Below are 19,515 nucleotides of genomic sequence, written 5' to 3'. Positions count from 1 at the left end.
AATCTTCCTCAAGCAAAAAGAGGAAGATTGGCCACAGATGTTAGCTCAGTGCCCATTCTCCTCACACACACACACACACACACACACACACACACACACACACAAGTAGCCAAGTACCTAATAATTACAATACTATTTTTTCAGATACTAAAAGTCCTCTAATTATGTAGTGGCTGGTTAAAAAAATTAGAGAAGTTAGAGTCTAGTCACATGAGGATATAGTAATATATATCTATTCATATAAAAGAGGACCTTAAATTTTAAAAATCAGTGAAACATAACAGTGGCATTTCTGTACAAGTACTTTTTAAACAAAGACTAAGAGAGCCAGCCCTGAAGGCCTGCTGGGTTCAAGTTCCACACTCTCTGCTTCAGTGGCCGGGTTTGCTGCCTAATCGCGGAACCACATCACCTGTCTGTCAGTTGCCGTGCTGTGGTGGTGGCTCACATAGCAGGACTTACAACTAGGATATACAACCATGCTTGGGGCTTTGAGGAAAAGAAAAAAAAAACACTAAGAGTTTGACGTAGCATCTTATTTAGTTAATAGTCCGTGTTTTGGGCTGGGAGAACGAGAATGGGAGAATGAGAGGACAGAGAAGCTAAAATAAAGGAGCGGTTACCATTCTTATATTCCCAAGGAGGGGAGAACAGAACTCTAAGGGAACTCGCCAAGTGCCCCTGTGCTCCCAGAGCTCAGCGCAAGTGTATTCTCCTGGAAGATGCTCACGGAGACACCTCTAAAACCAGTGCCTGGGGTACTGACTGGTCCCCCTAGAAAGGGGACAATGGCTCTCCTATGCTTACTTAAGATTTTTAATGTTGACCTAACTGTATAAAAGATAATATAATTCCCCATGAGGAAATCAAACACAGAAAAAATAGCTGGTAGGCAAATTGCTTAGATTACTCCAACCCTCAAATATAGAATGTTAATAATAGAGATAAGAATATACACATCAACTATGTTACTGATTAAAATGTTGTATCACACATTCCCTTTCAGATATTAACTCATTCAAAGCAACGCACCTCTCATTCATCCAGAATCCTAACCATGTTCAAATAAATAGAAGTAGTTTGTAATGGCATATAATGGTAATTAACTGCCTAATGATGACTCTGAGGTAATACAAAATCCATAAATTCACAATTTAATCTTTTAAAATGAAATTAAAATTAGATGCACTTTCTTATGCAACACATTCTAATTCTCTGTAAATTATAAATTAAGGTATGGCAAAATAAAAAATGGTTAACTAGAATTATAAACAAAGTATTTCCTCCAATTCTGGGTTAATAGGAGCTTGTTTGTGTATTTTTATTTGTGTTAAAATACATACAATAATTCTAAAAAGATACACTACAAACCAAGCTCCCATTTACTAACAAAAAATTAGACTTCTATCTAAAACCGATGATAGCGATGATTAACAATTTAAGAGCAACAAAATGAACAATAATCTGTTAATTTGCGATTATATTTTCACACATTTTCATAATTAACTAATTTCCAAGGCTGAGCTATATTCATTTTTTAAAAACTATATATCTATAATAATTGCACATAACTATGGGTCTCATAAAACAATAACACATCCTATATTTGTCTCATTTTACTCTTAAGGTAAGTCTTCAAGATATATTTTAAATGTCACAGTATTATCTTAAAAGAAATCTAAACCATGCTTTAAGCTGCTTTCATATATGAGGATATGCTCTCATTTCGGTCATTTTAATCCATTTAGTTTCAATGCCATTGTCCTTCACAGCTCCTCTTCTTTGTGATCCTGTCACATGGAAATATGAGCACGCTAAGTCCTAGATGTGGGACCACCACAAGCATGGCATCCAGGGAGGAGGGCTACAGAGCCACGGCTGGCCAATCATAGGCAGGGATTCTGCCCTGTCAGTCAGTACTGACCCACTAACCCCAGCACAGGTTCAGTCAGGGCTGGGGGCTGGGTGGGGCCGCATTCTTCTGACACCAAAAAAAGAGACTCCTAATGGAACATGACCTTTAACAATCCTCCAGTTTGCCTCTAATAGTTGGCTGTTAAATTCTCAAAAGTTGGTAATGGACACAAAAACAAATTAAACCTGACTATGGATTTTTTCAAGTCTTTTGAATTTTCTTTAAACTAGAGGTAACTTGATTTCAGCTTTAGGGGTCACTGAAGCATTGAGATGAATGTTCACTTCAATGTGGGGGGGGGTGGGATGAGGGGCCAACAATGACAGAAGATGTCACAACAGCAGAGCAGGTGCAAGTAGCAGAATTCCCTCCAACCCCGACACGGTGAGGAAGAGAGAGGTGGGAACAGTTAGGTTTTAGGGCTGGCTCTCCTCAGCCACCCTTGTCGCAGCGCCAGGGCTTGAGATTTTGATGCTGCGACTTCAAGCTAGCTGATTCCTCTGCCTCGGTTTCTGCCTTTCTTTCTTCTCTTAGAGAGATTATCATCTCCCATGAGCAAAAGCTTCTAAAGAATAGAATGATGCTTCCTTGTATTCTCTATTGATTTTATAAATAAGCTGCTTCACAATTTTGTTCATAACATTTGTTATTCTTTGCATTCAAAGGAGAAAAAGGTATGTTCTGATCTTGATGTGTCTGGCAAATTCCCTTAGCACCATGAATATTCAACTAATATAATACCTTAAAAATTTTCTATACAAAATTGGTATAAATCTCCTTTGAAATTGTCACTTAAAATAATCTATAAATACAGGGACAACTACTACATGTGGTGATTAATAAAACATTTAAAAATGTTATGAACTAACTGCCACCAATACAACATCACATGATGGTTTTTCAAAGGGCATAATTACAAATACTATAAAAGCACAGTCTATCACTTTAAAAAATCATAGTCTACTTACTATTTATACGTCTCGGAACGGATATATTCAAACACATGGGACACGCCAAGCTGGAACTGGTCAGCAATCGGGGTTACCCAGGGATTGTTCTCTGCTTTGAAAACCTGCTTCTGACCCGTTAAATCTAAGTTTCCTGAAAAAAGGGAGGGAAAAAAAGAAAAAAGGTGAAGGTCATTTCATCCAACACAGACCAGGATAAGAAGTCCTGCCCAGTAACCACAGGAAATCCTAAGTACCTTTTGGGTCATTTGATCTGATTTTTTTGAATTTCTTACCATAAATCATTACCGGTACAGAAGCAAAGTTAGTGACAGTACCCTAGTCTGAGAAATTAAGAACAAAGGAAGGAAGAAAGGAAGGAAGGAGGGAGAGAGGTAGTGGAAGAAGGAACAAGGCACGAAGAAATTAACCTGGAAGGAATTCTTACAAATGTAGCATATGATTTTTCTAGGTATTTGCTACAGAGACTAAAATGACCCCATCCAAGATTGAGAGAAGTGTTAATATTAGAACCTCCTGAAACTCTGTCTTGACAATGTACATCACTGCTTGTGCAATTCTGATCTAAACCAAATCGGATCAGCACTACTTTTTTCATCATCCAAAGCAGACTATGAGTCAAGGAAGATAAGAATATCGCCCAAGTAAAATGATTATTGCATTACTCAGGCACCATAAGCACATCTCAGAATCAGCACTAAATGAATCTCGTTAACACGGTAATGATAGAAACTCACATTTGTATAGTCCTTATCACTTTACAAATTACCTTTTTTAAAGCATTTCCTCATTTGATTCACCAGCAATCCCTAAGGTCAGTTATTAACATCACTTTATTGGTGAAGAAATGGAAACTTGGGGAAATTAAGTAATATGTCCAAGATCAGAAAACACCAGAATGGGGATCTGAACCTCAGGCTTCTGACTCCAAATCTTGTAGTCTTTCTATAACGGCTGGTGAAACCTTCAAGGTTACACGTCAATGTAGATAAACCAAGGATGAGTTAACGAAGGTAGCATAAAAAAGCCAGCAAGTGCCACTCATCTGTTGATGATCTGTCAACTCTATTCTTTTTTTCTTTTTGGTATATTCAAACATGGAAAAGGCAGTGTGCAAAAGAATTTCCTATAACACGCTCACCTAGGAAAGAGAGAGATGCGGCAGGCAAGATTAGCAGCAGAAGATGTATGCAGTTTTACTTGGCAACGGACCCACCAAAGGCCTTTCTCTAAAAGTCCTACTGAGGAATTCCATTCTCAGACTCCTGGTTTACAACCCAAGGCTATTTGAACACAGATATCCAGCAATTATTCTTTCCAAGACACAACCAAAGTAACATGTTTGTCCTTTTCTGAGGCTGTACTGTCAATTTTGTCATAACTGGTAACTCAAGATAATTGAAAACACATTCTGGGATGCAAGTATACCATGAAGCACATAATTTCCTAGTTGATCTGAGCTTTAGAAATGAAAAGGTAAATAAAAATTTTTACTAGAAAGATGATGTAACATTTCTTCTTAAAACAATTGATACTTTGAATCTGTCTTCTTTTTGGTATATGAACTTGTAACTACTCAGAAAAAAATGGAGAAAGAAAAGACCAATATAATAGTGTTTACAATTTCATAAAAATCCTCGCAAAGAAAATAGATACTACTAAATATTAAGAGTGAGTAATTCATAATGATCTTTCCAAAGCTACTTAGAATTTGTTGGTATTAAGTACAAAAATAAGCAGATACATTTCTCTCCAAGATTATCAATATGTCAATTTCTTCATCTTAACAGTTAAACATCGTTAGTCAGATGTTAAATCATTTGGGAAATTAATGGGCTTTATTCTCTAAACCATGAATCAGAAAACTGCCTAGAGTAATGAAAATCTAGGAGTTGCACATATTCTGCTCAGCTGGGTATCTTACCAGGTGTGACCTTGTTGGCAATGGACTGGCATCCATCTTTCTTTTGGTTTTACCTTTACTTGGAAAGGGGGGTTCATTCTTTCCCAAGAATGCAATTGATTGCTTGTTTAAATTTCTCTATAATTTTTACTTCCTCTTAGGATTTCACTGGCTATACTCTATATCCTGTCTTTCAGATCATTCTCATTACTTCTTTTTCTCCAATTTCCACTTCTCCTAAAAATGAATATAACAGAAATTTCTGGAAAAAGTCTTCCATTTAAAAACAAGTCTGTATTTCTGAAGTGTTTTGTCTTAAATGTGTATACGGTGTATACGTTGCCCACTGTTCTTAAGACGCATGGCCATTGAGAGAAGGGCCTACATACCAGGCAACAGTACCATGGTGTAGCAATTCACTAATAAGTTAGGGGTGGAGGCAATTGAGGTGAACACATCTGTCTTAAAACATTCGCCTAATAAGCCATCTATGCTTATACAAAACCATCTTCCCGCCTGTAAGCTCTGCCCACTGACCTCAGCATAGAATCAACTATGGAAAAAAAAACTGACACCTTCAGAAAAATATTATGTATTCCAAAGTGGATAAGGAAAAAAAAGCCATTAAAAGTATAAATTGCACAAGGAAATGAAATGATTCCTAAGGAAAGGGGAATCTCCATATTTGTGGCGACTCTGCCCTGAATATCTTTCTTTCTTGTCCCCTCAAATTGGTCATCCTAATGAGAAATACAGTCTGAATTTCTACTGGGTAGAATTTTATCTGTTGAACAACCATCCTGGACTCTCCATCATTTACCTGTTACCATGGATTAACTCAAATGGATTGGCTTCCCCTTGATATCTGGTTCAGACAGGAATCACAGGAATACGATTTATTTGTTTTTTATTTTTTTATTTTTTTCACTCTGGGGAAGAAGAGCGGCAAGAGCTATATTTGGAGCACAGAGCATTTCTCAGCAAGCTGTAGAGTGAGAGCAACGTGGACCCAGCAGAGGGCCTAGGAAGGACCCCACAGAGAAGCCTCAGCTATTCCAAACTTGCCCAGGAATGAGTTCCAGGGGACAGCAAGAGAAAGAAGATTCTGCATCATAAGCTCCCTTCCACCCAGGTCCAAGGCCTGCTCCAATAATCCAAGAGTACAGGTGTCTTATGAGCAAAGCAGGTTTTAATGGAGTATCCTTGAACTTAACATACAGGTGCATATTTCTGTGGGAAAGAAGAGCCTGCCCTTTACTATCAACAACCTATTAACCCACTTTGGAAGGTACACAGCCTCTTGTTGACCTACTAACAGCCTCTGACTAAGCCGGCAGTTTTTTCAGGGGCAATCCTCTGAGAGTAACATACTCAAGTTGTATGTTCCCTGATCGCCACACACGGAAGACAGACCTAGGGGAATAATGCCAAGAAAGGTCAGCCGTGTTCTCTGGGCCATTCCGTCTGCAGACTCTAACCCCCTGGAGATCTGTCAATCCCCAGCAATGTCTCTATTTACGTGCTGTCAGCGGAGACAGAAGAGGCATAGGGGGTTGCTAACGACATCTGCTAACTGGAGCAGGCAGGAAACGCTGGATGCAAGCTAGACACACTCCCTTCAGGGAAAAGGAGTCTTATGCTGATGTCTGAAAGTTGGGGCACACGGAGAGGACCATGGGCTATTCATGGCTATCTTCATTTACATCGCTTCAAAGTCAACTGTACATTCTAGCTGCAGTGGGGGTGAGGAGCGACTGGGTTACCCTCTCCCACCCCCAATTGTTTATTTTAGCATCAAACGACAACGCTACTGAGTCAAATTCATGGGTGCTTCCTAGAGCTACCAAACTGAGCAGCCTAATAGAAAACAACAGTTCAGGTTCACTGGGGGAAAAAAACAAAACAAAACAATAGCTTTATGGTTGAGGCTGTGCTTTCTTTTTAACAAAGAACCATGAAAATCATGTTTAATGTCCATAGCAAACCTTAAAGCAGGCAGATGACAGAGATGGAAACCGCACGAGCCACGCCGAGCACTGACTCTTCAGAGTTATAACCGGGCTTGGCGTAACAGGGTGTGCTTATTTTGTTTCTCAACTTAATGTCACCGGTGGATAACACAATCTCTGCTTCTGTGCAGTTCTAATCCTCCCTGCCGACTATTTGTCTCCGGCTCTCTAACCTCACTCTGTGCCAGCCTGGGATGCAGCAATTTCAAAAGAGGGTTAATATAATTAGAGTAAAGCTGGGCCATTATGCTGTGTGAAAGGATGACACCCGTCTCCTATTGGCCTAGCAACAAGTTACCCTTGCCTCGGCAAGGCTCATCTGTCAGCTGTCGGAGGTGGGTTCCCTTTTAAGTAATAACATGCAGGAAGCATCTCAGCCCACTGTCAGTCAGGCAGCAAACGCCCTGACTGCCGCACGCTCCAGTGCGTCTAGTTAGAAGCCCTCACCCAACTCCTTTATTAGAAGCCCGAGCGGCGCGCCGGTGGTGTTCTAACAAGGATCAGGCAGCAGGATTAAGCACTGTGACAAAGAGGATCTAATAAGCTAGAGAGTGGTGCATCTACAGACACGCTGACTGGCTCCCAGACAGAGATTCACTGTGCTCACTCTTCAGCGGGAAGGCCTGGGCCACAGGGGAAGCCAGCCCGCGCCACGATTAGCGGTGACCCTCTGACCAATGCTGCTATGAAGATCATATATCACTCAGAGGCTTATTCTGCAATTGCAAATTGGATTTTCCATTTTATTACCTGCACAAGGACCACATATGCTTTCTCCCAAAGCCACTAGGAGAGTGAGCGTTGCCGTGCAACTATAATTTTGTAAATACTAAATCATGCAAAACCCTCATTCTCCTTGCTAGTTACAAATGGGATTGAATGCAATAGGCAACTGCCGCCCCCTTAACAAGCACGCTCATTTTCACTTATGGAAATTGGTTGTTTTCATAATCACATGGTTACGAATTCTTCCCGAGTACTCAATATCCTGAAACATGTGGCCTGTACCATTATTTATCACATATTAAGCAGGCGAGGGGATCCGGGCAAATTTTTCACGTCATCAAAGCAGCATTCCCTCCCTTCCTAATTCCAAAATACCACAAGCGCTTTTTAAATTAATGCACTCTAAAAGCCAGACTCTCTCACTCATAAAAATCTAAGGCCCCAGACTAACAAGGTAAACTTAGCAAACCATGCTGATTGGGGAGTCCATCATTAGTACTCTAGAGTCGCCCAAACCCAGGTAATTGATTCGCTCTTGAAGGAGTCTAGTTGGGGTATCATGACAGTTGAAAGATCATCTCTGCTCTGCAGTGAAGCCACACGCAGAAGCTCACCACAAATGACTTCAAAATAAAAGCAACGTTTAGGGCCGTGCCATATATGAAGATATATTCTACACATAAACCTCTATAATTCATACTGCTACGTACTAGACTACTAATTAGAGAAGTGCATGATTCTAGATAATAGCTGAAGATGGATGGTTCCTACTTTTTCATTTCTTTAGCAACACATTTTACTGAGTGGAAAGTGATCAGAAGGCTTATAAAATGATGCTTACATTATAACAGTTAATGCTTGCAGTGATGAAACACTAGAAACAACCAGAATGTTCAACAGGTGATAAGCAGAATAATGTATGCTACAGCCATACAATGAAATGTTATGCGCTATTAAAATGAATGAAATAGACTTATTTGTACGTACTGACCTAAAAAGAGGTCTACACTATAATAAAAAAAAAAAAGTTGAAGGGTATACTAAATCTGCTAGGATTTAATTTTTGAAAAAAGTACAGGGGAAAGAAATCTCGTTATGGATGTATGAGAAAATGTTCATGTGAAAAAGAAAGAGAACGATACATATCAAATTGTTAATGCTGGTTTCCCTAAAAGAGGGGAGAGTAAGGTAAGACAGGGATTTGAACCAGCAGAACAAAAGGTAAACTATTAATTTTCTCTTTCGAGAATTTCATGTTATTACAAGTATGGATTATTCTTATAATTAAAAAAGAATAAAGTGCATTAAAAGGAAATTGTCAGAAACAAATTCAAAATACATGAGATGGAGTAATTAGTACAAAGAAGTGCATCTTATTTAAAATGGCATCATCTGACCACAAGGAATACCTTGCTTTATAGGTGACGGTCTGGGAGGCCCTAACTGGACTGAGCATCTAGGTCTGAAGCTGTTTCTCTTTCTGCGCATCATGAGTGCAATCAAAGCAAGCTGGGATGCCTCATGACAGCTCTCAAATTTATTCCGTGGGGAATTCGAGGCCACACTGTCATTCTGGCAACTGTCTGCCATACGCTTTCTGGCCACACATTTCTATTTTTTGTTCAGTTAATATATACAATGCATTGTTGCTCTATGCTATGTACTTAAATAAACTGTTACTCTTCTGATCTGCTCAGGAGAAAAGTATAATTTCAATAAAAAAGATTAAAAAAAAAAACAAACCCTGCCAAACAGTTCCAACAGAAGCGGCATGTGATCTATGCATGTGCTGGTGTGAATGGTCTAAAAGCCCTTTTACCAATGAAGAAAAATAGCATTTTACGTGGTTTCCCTCTGGTGCTCTTCTAGGCCATTTGATATCTGTGTTCCAGGGTCGGACGGAATAGAAGTGTCTCCCAGTCACCTATAAGTATGACTACCCAGCAAGAGAGCAGGGGGAACCCCCAACACACACCACCACCATTGCTTTATCGTGCAAGTCCCCTTCTATGGATGTTAAATAAATACTTCATGTTTTAAACCTGGCCTGATATTCGTGTCAGATTTCCTAATCATTCTTCTCAGTGTGGGAGGTAATCTTTTCTTCTGCTTGCCAGATTTCCCTTTTATTGCTTATGTAATACTATCAGCTGTAGACAAGAGCTCAGTGGATGTGGCCAGACCTGACTTCTGATCCCAAGTACCATTCATCAACTTCGCGATCCAGAGATTTTGGATAAATCCTTTTGCTTTTCTGAGTTTCAGTTTCCTCATCTGCCAAGGCGGGGGTAACAGGACTAACTGATAAGATTGTGGACAGGAGCCAAAAAAATCATATAAAATGGTTCTATAAACTGGAAAACACCATATAAATATAAAATATTCTTTTCATTATTCATCATTATAAATGAAATCTGCAAAAGAGATAAAATGCATATTTGAAAACAACTTGCCTAAAACAGGGGCTCACTCAAGGAATTCATAACCTCTTGAAACTGAATGCACAGTAAGTCTTTATATGCATGATGGCACTCTTCTGGGAAAGGGCTCCCGTTCATAAAGCTTCTCAAAGATCTGGGATCAAAAGTAGGTTTAACAGGGGCCTGCCTGGTGGCATAGTGGTTAAGTTCATATGCTCTCGTTCAGCAGCCCAGGGTTAGCAGATTCAGATCTCAGGTGCAGACCTAGCATGGCTCATCAAGCCATGCTGTGGAAGCATCCCACATAAAACAGAGGAAGACTGGCAAAGACGTTAGCTCAGCAACAATCTTCCTCACACACACACAAAAGTAGGGTTAATATAAAATTTAGGAACACTCATGTCATTTCCTAGAAGGCTGAAAGATTTCTAAACACCAGCAGTCTGCAGCACCCCCCTGGGGTAAGATCCCAGAGGGCACTTCCTCACCCTGATCCTCAGTGCATGGGGGCCAAGTTAGGACATCCTTCTAATCACCTGGGAAGCTGGAAATGTCAGCACCAAGGGAGTCCCAGTTAACCTGGGGACCCAGGGAGAAGTCACTGATTAACGCAACATAAACTAAAATAAACATATGTTCAAGGAATAAGTTTCAGTATCGCAACTGTTTATAGGATCGATTAAGTTATCACAAACCAGCCTTCACCACAGCTGTTTAAGTTAAACATATAAAAGATGGCTGCCTTAATGATAAAACATTTTTTCAGCTAATTTAGCATTTAGTTAACAGTCTGTTTCAAATCCCTTCAACAATTCCCTCACTAGTCAGATTTAATATTAATAATAGTGTTACTTAATTGACTTGTGATACTACAGACAGAAACAATTTGTTTTTCTCTTCCTAGAAGGCCCTCTGATCCTCAGTAAATCCCTAAAGCTGGAGGAACATGGGCTCACCATTACACCCAGGATGCCCAGCTATTTTTATTCCAGAGCACACCTTTAGAAGAGGTGCAACCCCCTTTCAACAAAACTTGCAGAGTCTTTGTTAAGTGAGGGGCAGGCAGGATGGGAAGGGCAAAGTTTTAGAAATTCACGACCTGAATGTCTTAGCACCTACCATTTACATTTGTAAATACAAAACTGTCAGCCACTACAAAGACTAGAAAGTGTCAAGTTATATCCTATTCACTTACAATTCATAAACATCCTCCTATCAAACTGGCACATGTTCAAAAGGACTGCAAGTCCGAAGTTAGTCCAGGGTTCAAGGATTGGACACTTCCCTACACTGCTCGTTACAGTACAAATTGGCATCTCTTTTCTGAAAGTTAATTTGGCAATATATATTAAGAGCTATAAAAATGTTCCTACTGTTTGACCTAGTAATTCCACCCTGGTAATAAATTTATGCTAAAGAAATAATCATAGATATTCACCATGATTTATGAATACAAATTTTCAACTCAGTGTTGCTTGTGCTCCTCCTGAACATCTGGAAACAAGTCAAATGTCTAAGGGGTTGGTTAATAAATTATGAGACACTCATAGGATGTAGCCATATGATTAAAAATGTTTTCAAATAAAATTTAATGACATGGGGTAATGGTCATGACATAATATTGAGTTTAACAGTAGGCTATAAAACTCATATAGTATGATAATACGTTTTTTAAAAAAACATAAGTATATACACACACGCTTAGGAAGAAGAGTAGAAGAAAATACACACATAAGTATATACACCCATGAATAGACAAAAGACTAGAAGGAAATATATTCAGAATCTTAACAGTGATTATTTCTGGATGGTAGGATCATGAAAGTTAGCTTTTTCTGTGTTTCTCAGATTTTCCAAAGCAGTGGTTTTCAAACTTGAGTGTGCATCAAAATTTCCTGGAGGGCTTGTTAAAACTTTCAGTTTTTGATTTTAGCAGGACCTGGGTGAGGCCCCAGAGTTTGCATTTCCAACAATTTCTTAGGGGATGGTGATGTTTCTGGTCCAGGGACCATACTTAGAAAAGTCGCTGTTTACCAATAATCTTGGTGATCATTCTATACTGTATAACAAATCATTGTGTTGTATGCTTTAAATATATACAATTATATTTGTCAATTATTCCTTAGTAAGTTTAAAAATATTTGAATAAAAAGTCCTTGAGATTTTAAATAAATAAGCAAAAGAATATTAAATCTATTTAGAGTACTGAAAAATCCGAATTTTTAGATACTTCTTACCAGTTCTACTAAAGATGTCAAAAAAAAAACCCCTAACCCACAAACCAATGAATGCTGACCATTATCATCATCATAATGATAACAGCTATTATTGGTTGAGCATGTACTATGTACCAGATGTTGCTTCAAGAGCTTTGCACATATTATTCTAAGTAGTTACAACAATCTTGCATGGAAAGTACTATTATCTCATTTTAAAAATAAGCATCTTAGGGAAATCACTAGATGATTATGGAAATTGAAACTACCTAGGGAAATTTTTGATCAGACGAAAAGGCAGAATAGGTTGGAGTCTGGGTAGGACCATCACAGAACAAGCCACTGGGGACAGGTGAAGGGTGGCAGATGACAGGGCCAGGGTGTGGATGTTGGAGTGGTATATATTAATCTCTCTCCAAAAATGGAAACTTCTACACTACTGCAGAGAAACAGCCACGACTCATGTGTCACAATGTCCATGGCTGACTATAAGCACTCTGAGAGGTCTCACATGCTTCTGATAGTTTTAGGGGAAGATAGGGGTGGAAGGCAATGGGATTATGCCCCCCTCACTCCCATCTCCTGCTACCTCCTGCCACACCGTGACATCAGGCCCAAATGAAGACACCGGATCGACGTGGCCAACAGATCTGAGATTCTTCCCTTTTCACCCAACACCTGTAACGGTACTTTGAGAGTCCGTGACTATAAACATTCGAACTGCAACATTACTTAGATGGGATCTGTTCAAGATCTGGATGCAGGTACAACTCGAGAACTGATTAAAGAACATCTGGATGGTGTGAGGGGTTTGTGAGGATGGAGTCGTACACATATCCAGATTTTCATCGACTTTGAATTTCCCAATTGTGTAAAAAGAGGAAATGACTTCTTAGATAACTTCATAGGAGATAAAAGGTCAAACAAATATAGGCTGATTCAATCAGCATGAATACAATCACATAATCTTAATAATAATTATCTTAATAACCTTCCCAAATGGCAAAAACTCATCTTTCTAATGTCCAACCTCAAAAACAGTTGCTAAAAAAATACAGCAATTTTCCAGCCAATAGGACTAACACTAAAGTTAAAATGTCATCGTAACATATTACTAGGCACTTGCTCATATGGAAGTATGAAATGAAATTAACTTTATTTTTTTATTTATATATAAATACCCTTGAATCCAATTTTATTAAAGGTTAAGTAAGGGATCAACCTACTACACAGAACCTAAACTTAAGTTATATGTAAAAATGGCTTGTTTCGGCTTTGCTTCTCGCTCGAGAGCTTATATTTTTATTACTTTGGTGCCATGTGTTGCACTCTCTGCAGAGCTGGAGATGGTAAGAGTGCAGATATTATGTCACATAAAATATGTACTAAGATAATTAAGAATTGTGAGTGACACAAACGCTAAGTCTACAAGGAAAACTGCAACAATTGTAACGCAATTTCCAGTGAATTCAAAACTATTCACACTAAAAAATGCGCCAAACGTTTTTTAGTTTATGTACTGACAATCCATTTTAATGCGTTTTGATGAAGCTTACTTTCACTTATTTTCAAGTTTAACAATAATAGAAGCAAGATGCAATGGAAAGAAAATCACAACTCTCTGCAAGTGGTATATCCTTGTGTGTAAATACACAAAGACATGTAGACACCCACCTACACACTCACCCTACTTCAGGACTTAAGAAATACGATAAAAGAAAAACTGCATGCCATTGCAGAAGAACCATGTAGTTGAAGAAAAAAATTGTTGTTTCTACTTTTACAGATAACTATATACTTTTCCTCAGTATAAGTGATATAAGGTACGTCAACATCTCAAACCAACATAAACAAGAGTGTCTTATCATCTCATGCTAATTCAGAGTCAAGCATAAGCCAAAGATATAAACTAATGTGTTTCAAAAATTTAACAGTAAGGCTCAAGAAAAATGAAAGCAAAATAACTATATATACAACTCAAGGAAAAAAAAGTCTTACTCTACTTCCCAAGGATTTCCTTAGACAATTAACCAGCCCTGAAATGAAAAGGCACTCACTATAAATAACAGAGAGAAAAGGGAGATTTACCACAATTGGGAATTCGGGTGAGATGATTACATCAGGAATTTGTTTCCAGTATTTCTGGCAAGCCAACTGTCTTGGGTTAAAAATACGCAATACCGTCACAGTTAACAAACAATAAAAAAGGAAATTACTATGATAATCTCTACTCAAGGGAAAAAACAATCAATAAACACAAAATTGTTTTCAATGTGTGAAAGTGTTTCAGAAACTCAATCTATTTACAAAAAATTAGAGCTCAAATTAGCCTAGCCCTGGCGTGGCTCCAGGCAATGGCACTTGTGAATAACTCTACTGGTTGCTACTGGTTTATACAGTGTTGTCAACCCCGAAATTCCAGCTTGCTATGTCAATTCCCAAACTTCAGACTATCCTAATATTCCTTTTCATTATTATCATGAAAACTGGTTTGAGAAAATAGAGAAATAGAATTAATGTATTTTCAATGGCAAGAATTGTTCTAAACAAAAAACGACTTTGAGTAGTAAGCAAATTATTTATATGTGCCATTTTATACATTATTCACATTTATCATTTTATTTAATCTCCACAATCTGCAGACCGAAAGGCATGTTCACATGGGAAAAATTTTTGTTTGGTGGTAATTTGACATCAACAAAGAAGAACAAATGGCGCCCTATGGCTTAATCAAGACCCAGGTCCCCTTAGTCAATGATGTAAATTTAAAATAGTAAATGATGACGTCTAGGATAAACAACCTGGGCCCTGCACAGTGGTCAGAATCATGGCTTCAACTTTCAAACAATTGTGCTTTAAAAACAATGTCATGCAAAAATCATTCACATGTGAATATGATGGAAAGTGAGACATCGAGACACGCTTCCCATTAGACACAGTGTGTGACTTACTCGCAATGACTCAAATGTACCATGGCCTTTCTTGCTTCTGCACCTACCCAAATGCCCTCTCCCTTGCCATTCCTGACAAACCATCATTTCACTCAATGTCACCTCTTCAGAGAAGCCTGCCTGGACTTCCTCAGTGAAAGGCGATCCCTGTGATTTTTCTATCACAGCACCTATCTGTTTGTTTCACAGTACTTACTACATTTCATAATTATCTCGTTGGCCTTTTTTTTTCTTGGTCTGTTTCTCCAACTCCACGGTAAACTCCATGGACACAGAGGCCATGATGGTCTTGCTCTGCATGGTGCCTGGCACCAGTTCAAATGCCCTTTCTCAGAGTTTCGTCCTTGCTCCTCTTATAGCACTGACTGCTGGGTCCATCCTCCCATTACATAACCACACGGGAACTATAATCACTTTGCTTCCATTCCGGCGTCCCTCATTAAAGAGGATGGGAATTCCATCTTACTCATTTTTCTCTCCCTGGTATCTTGCATATGATAGGAATGTGCTTTTCAAATGGGATGAGATTTGATCCCTCTAAGGCTGTCTCTCCCATGATCTAAAGGGAAAGGGTGTTAAAAACAACCATACACTTGTTGATCTACACCTCACCCAGCCCCCACCACAGATTCTGCTATGTCCCCTCTGCCGCTCCGTTGGACAGTAATGACACCTCAGAGATGTGAGTGAGCCAGCGTGGAACAGAATGCCTGGGAAGGGCAGAGAAAAGAGACAGAAGGTGCTGTAGCAAGCTCTCAAAGGTGTGCTGAAGTGGCTATTAGCACGCACTTACATGCGTGATTCAACTTCACCCAAACACAAAAAGGAAACAAAACGTTTGGTTTAAGCGATTATCTAGTATTTCGAGAATGGGGAAAACGCTTTTTATGTATTTATATACCAGAGACTAGCCTTGATGCTTTATGCATACGACCTCAGGCCTCAAAGGAATCTGCAACCTGAGGAGGTGCCTCACAGTTAGGGAAAATGAAGTTTAGAGAGAATTCCATCATTTCCCGAAGACCAGAGAGCAGTACACAGGAGCGCTGGGATTCGAACCAAGGTCTGCTCCTTTCTACATGCCACGGGCAACTGTCAGAAAGGACTAGTTTGTCTGTTTGCTCATTTTCTTCTCTTCTCCTAAGTCTTGCCTATTTTTCCTCCTTCGCCTCTAAAGAAAAAATGATAGTGACAACGCCACTTTTCATACTCTGATGCGCATCAGGCTCAGGGCAACTGGCTGATGATGCCTAAAACAGCATATAACCATGGTTATGATATAAAATGTACATAGCTCATCATATGAAATAGCCTGGATAGCAAATAAACAAACATATATATTATATTATATATATTATATAAATAAACATATATTATACTATATTATATAAATATATATTATATAACATATTAATATATATTACATATAAATATATAATATGTAATATAAACATAGTATATAAACATACACATAATATATGTTACATATATTATATATATATTATACATATTCCAGAAATACATCTATAAATATAAATACCAAATAGAAACCAATATCAAATAGAAATGCTCAGAAGCACTAAATCGCTACAGATAGTGGTGAATTACACAGATGATGTTTGAGTATTTCACAATACAAAACGACACACATATCACCAAGAATGTTTAGGGAATGAAAAAGTCTTATTAATTTTATAGTTAACTCAGGTTAAGCAGAAAATTCTCCTTACTTCTATTCTTGCTAAACATTTTCTCATGTACTGGAGTTTCTCATATGAGTAAGTCTGCTACATAGAAAACGAATTATTCCAAACATGGCAACTCTCTCTTTCATGCGTGTACATATGCACGTGGAAGTGGGTGCACACACACAACTCCAGATATCACACTGGTTTTCAGAAGTTATTTTATATGCCACTGTATTGTTTGCTAGTCCTACCATAATAAAATATTGCAGACAGGGTGGCTTAGGCAACAGAAATTTACTTTCTTCTAGAAGCTGGAAGTCTAAGGTCAAGGTGTCAGCAGATTCGGGTTTTCCTGAGGCCTCTCTCCTTGGCTTGCACTGTGTCCTCCACTGTCTTTCTTCTCTGGGCGCAAACCCTGGTGTCTCTCTGAGTGTCCAAACTTCCTCCTCTCATAAGGCACCAGTCAGACTGGATTAGGGCCCAACCTCATTTTAACTTCATCACCTCTTTGAAGGTCTTATCTCCAAATACTGTCACATTCTAAGATGCTGGGGTTTCAGGTTTCAACACATGGATTTTAGGGGGGCCCAATTCAACCCACAACAGCCACTATCTTCATTTTCTTAATAGTCAAGTAACTGGAGAAGCAGAAAGTCTGCTCTAGATATCTGGTTCTGACTAATCAAGGTACTTATCTATTCACAAACATTTGTGTAGTATAGTCTGTGTCACGATAAAGAAGAAACTGTTCCTAAGGTGTTCATGGTCTAATGGTTCAAATGGATACATACAAAAAAGATAATCAGAACACAATAGCACTTGATCTAGAGCGGAAATGGTGGCAGAGGTAAGGAATGACTCTCTAGGGGCCGATGGGACTTAACCAGATACTTAATCAGTAGAATCTCTAGGAAGAGGGGAAATTCACCAGAAGCAAAAAGCAAAAACCACAATGAGAACAGGGAAGAATGGGAGTCTAGAGAGGTAGGCAGGGGCCAGATCATGAGGAGCCTGATCAACCACGCTAAGGAGCTTGGGCTTTATCTGTACATGCTCTGAAACACCAAAAGGTGTAAAGCAGGAAAGCTGTAAGGTCAGACGTCCGTTTTTTGATAGAGTACTTTATGCATTCTGTACAGAAGAGGAGTCTTTGCCACAAAGACACACAGGAATGTGACAGTGAGTTCTGAGCTGTTTCCCAAGCAATTTGTTACTAAAGAGAGTTGAATGATCTATAAAATGTTCTTTATAAATTAGGCTGGATCCAAGACTAACCCTCTAATATCAGCACGCTCATACATTTGGGCGAGAAATGGGCGGAAAACAACTAGTGTACCAATAATTGCAATGGGAAGACAACGCTCTGGTAATCCTTATCCATTTCCATATATTTCCACTCAAATCCCAGACGCAACATTTACTAACACTAAGACTTTCAACAGGTCATTTATTTATCCTCTCGGCATCTCAGCTGCCTCTTCTGCAACAGGAGGATTTTAAGTGCTTACCTCATAGGGTTCCTAAGGGATTAACAGTTATTTAATGTGAAGCTTTTCAAACAGCGCCTGGCACACAGCAAGTACAACAGAAATGTATTCTATTACTACCACGGTGATTGCTACCACTACTCGACTACATCACAAAAAAGATAAAAGATGAGAACTTCTGATCTAGAAAACTGATTTGAAAAAGCAAAGGAACTGATACCCAGACTTTCAGTTGGCAAACGTATGAATGGTGGTGCCCCCAACTTAAACAGAGAATTCCAGAAGAAGAGGAGAAGTGAAAGCACTATTCCAGGTGTGTTAGATGCGATGTAACTGTGGAACATCAAAGTGGAAACAGCCACCAGGCAGTAAGGTATCTAGTCTGGAATATCAGGCCAGAGAACTAGCTGGGTTGAGAATACGGAATTAGGATTCATGAATAAAAATACAAAGTTAAGCATCTTCAAGATACAGGCCATATAACACAGAAGAACCCAACAGACAATATTCTGGATAATATAGGTTAGAGGAAATCAAGCTTTCCAAAGACCACACTATTTGTATGTAACAACCTACTACATTTTATATATAATATAATTTATTATATGAATTGATGTAATTTGAGCTGCACGAGTAAAGTGCATGGCAGTCTGACTTCAATTATTCCTCCTGGTGTTTTCAACTCTGGGTACCATTTTGGTGGATCCAGAAAGAGAAGGATACGATCAGATATAAAGGTTGAATTTCTCTTTAATTGTCTAATATCCAGGCTTTTTTTTCATCCTTTGGATAAAATCTTTCCTCAAACATGTTGCTGTCACTTTAAATCTTTGTAAACTGTGTATATTCTTTAAAGAAATACTGCTCCTTTGTAAAAGTTACAGCTGTATCTTCAGGGGGCTGCCCCGTTGGCATCAAATTAAGCACAACAGAACAAAAAGCACCTCACTACAGTCCAATGAAGCAGAGAAGCAGGAGCTGTGATGGCAGTTTTCGGACGCTTTTTGATGATGAATGATAATATTAAGCTCCTACGCAAAGGCAGCATACAATAATTCTCCATTCCCTGATATTAAAAACCTATAAAGGAACATAAAGCTAGCCTCATACTATAATTTACCCCTTCTGGTTAAAGCACTCTTCTGAGATCAGCAGCTTCAAAGAAGAATGGGAAGTTTCAGCTAGAGTGGCAGGTGTTCTGGGCTACCGCAGGACAGAAGAGAGGTAGGTCT

General features: G+C 38.8%; 1 protein-coding gene across 2 annotated transcripts in view; it reads right to left on the bottom strand.

The window, feature by feature from the left end:
* The window catches only part of RSU1 (Ras suppressor protein 1), a 175,952-nt gene that overhangs the window by 79,924 nt on the left and 76,513 nt on the right, over nucleotides 1-19,515 (bottom strand). For both annotated transcript variants that reach the window (XM_005606904.4, NM_001309339.1), the window contains 1 exon segment: nucleotides 2,884-3,016. In XM_005606904.4, coding sequence (XP_005606961.1) covers nucleotides 2,884-3,016 — 133 coding nt within the window.

This window comes from Equus caballus, chromosome 29 (assembly GCF_041296265.1).
Source record: "Equus caballus isolate H_3958 breed thoroughbred chromosome 29, TB-T2T, whole genome shotgun sequence".
Classification (NCBI taxonomy): domain Eukaryota; kingdom Metazoa; phylum Chordata; class Mammalia; order Perissodactyla; family Equidae; genus Equus; species Equus caballus.
Note: the sequence above shows the minus strand (reverse complement) of the source record. Positions and strands in the feature narration are given on the sequence as shown.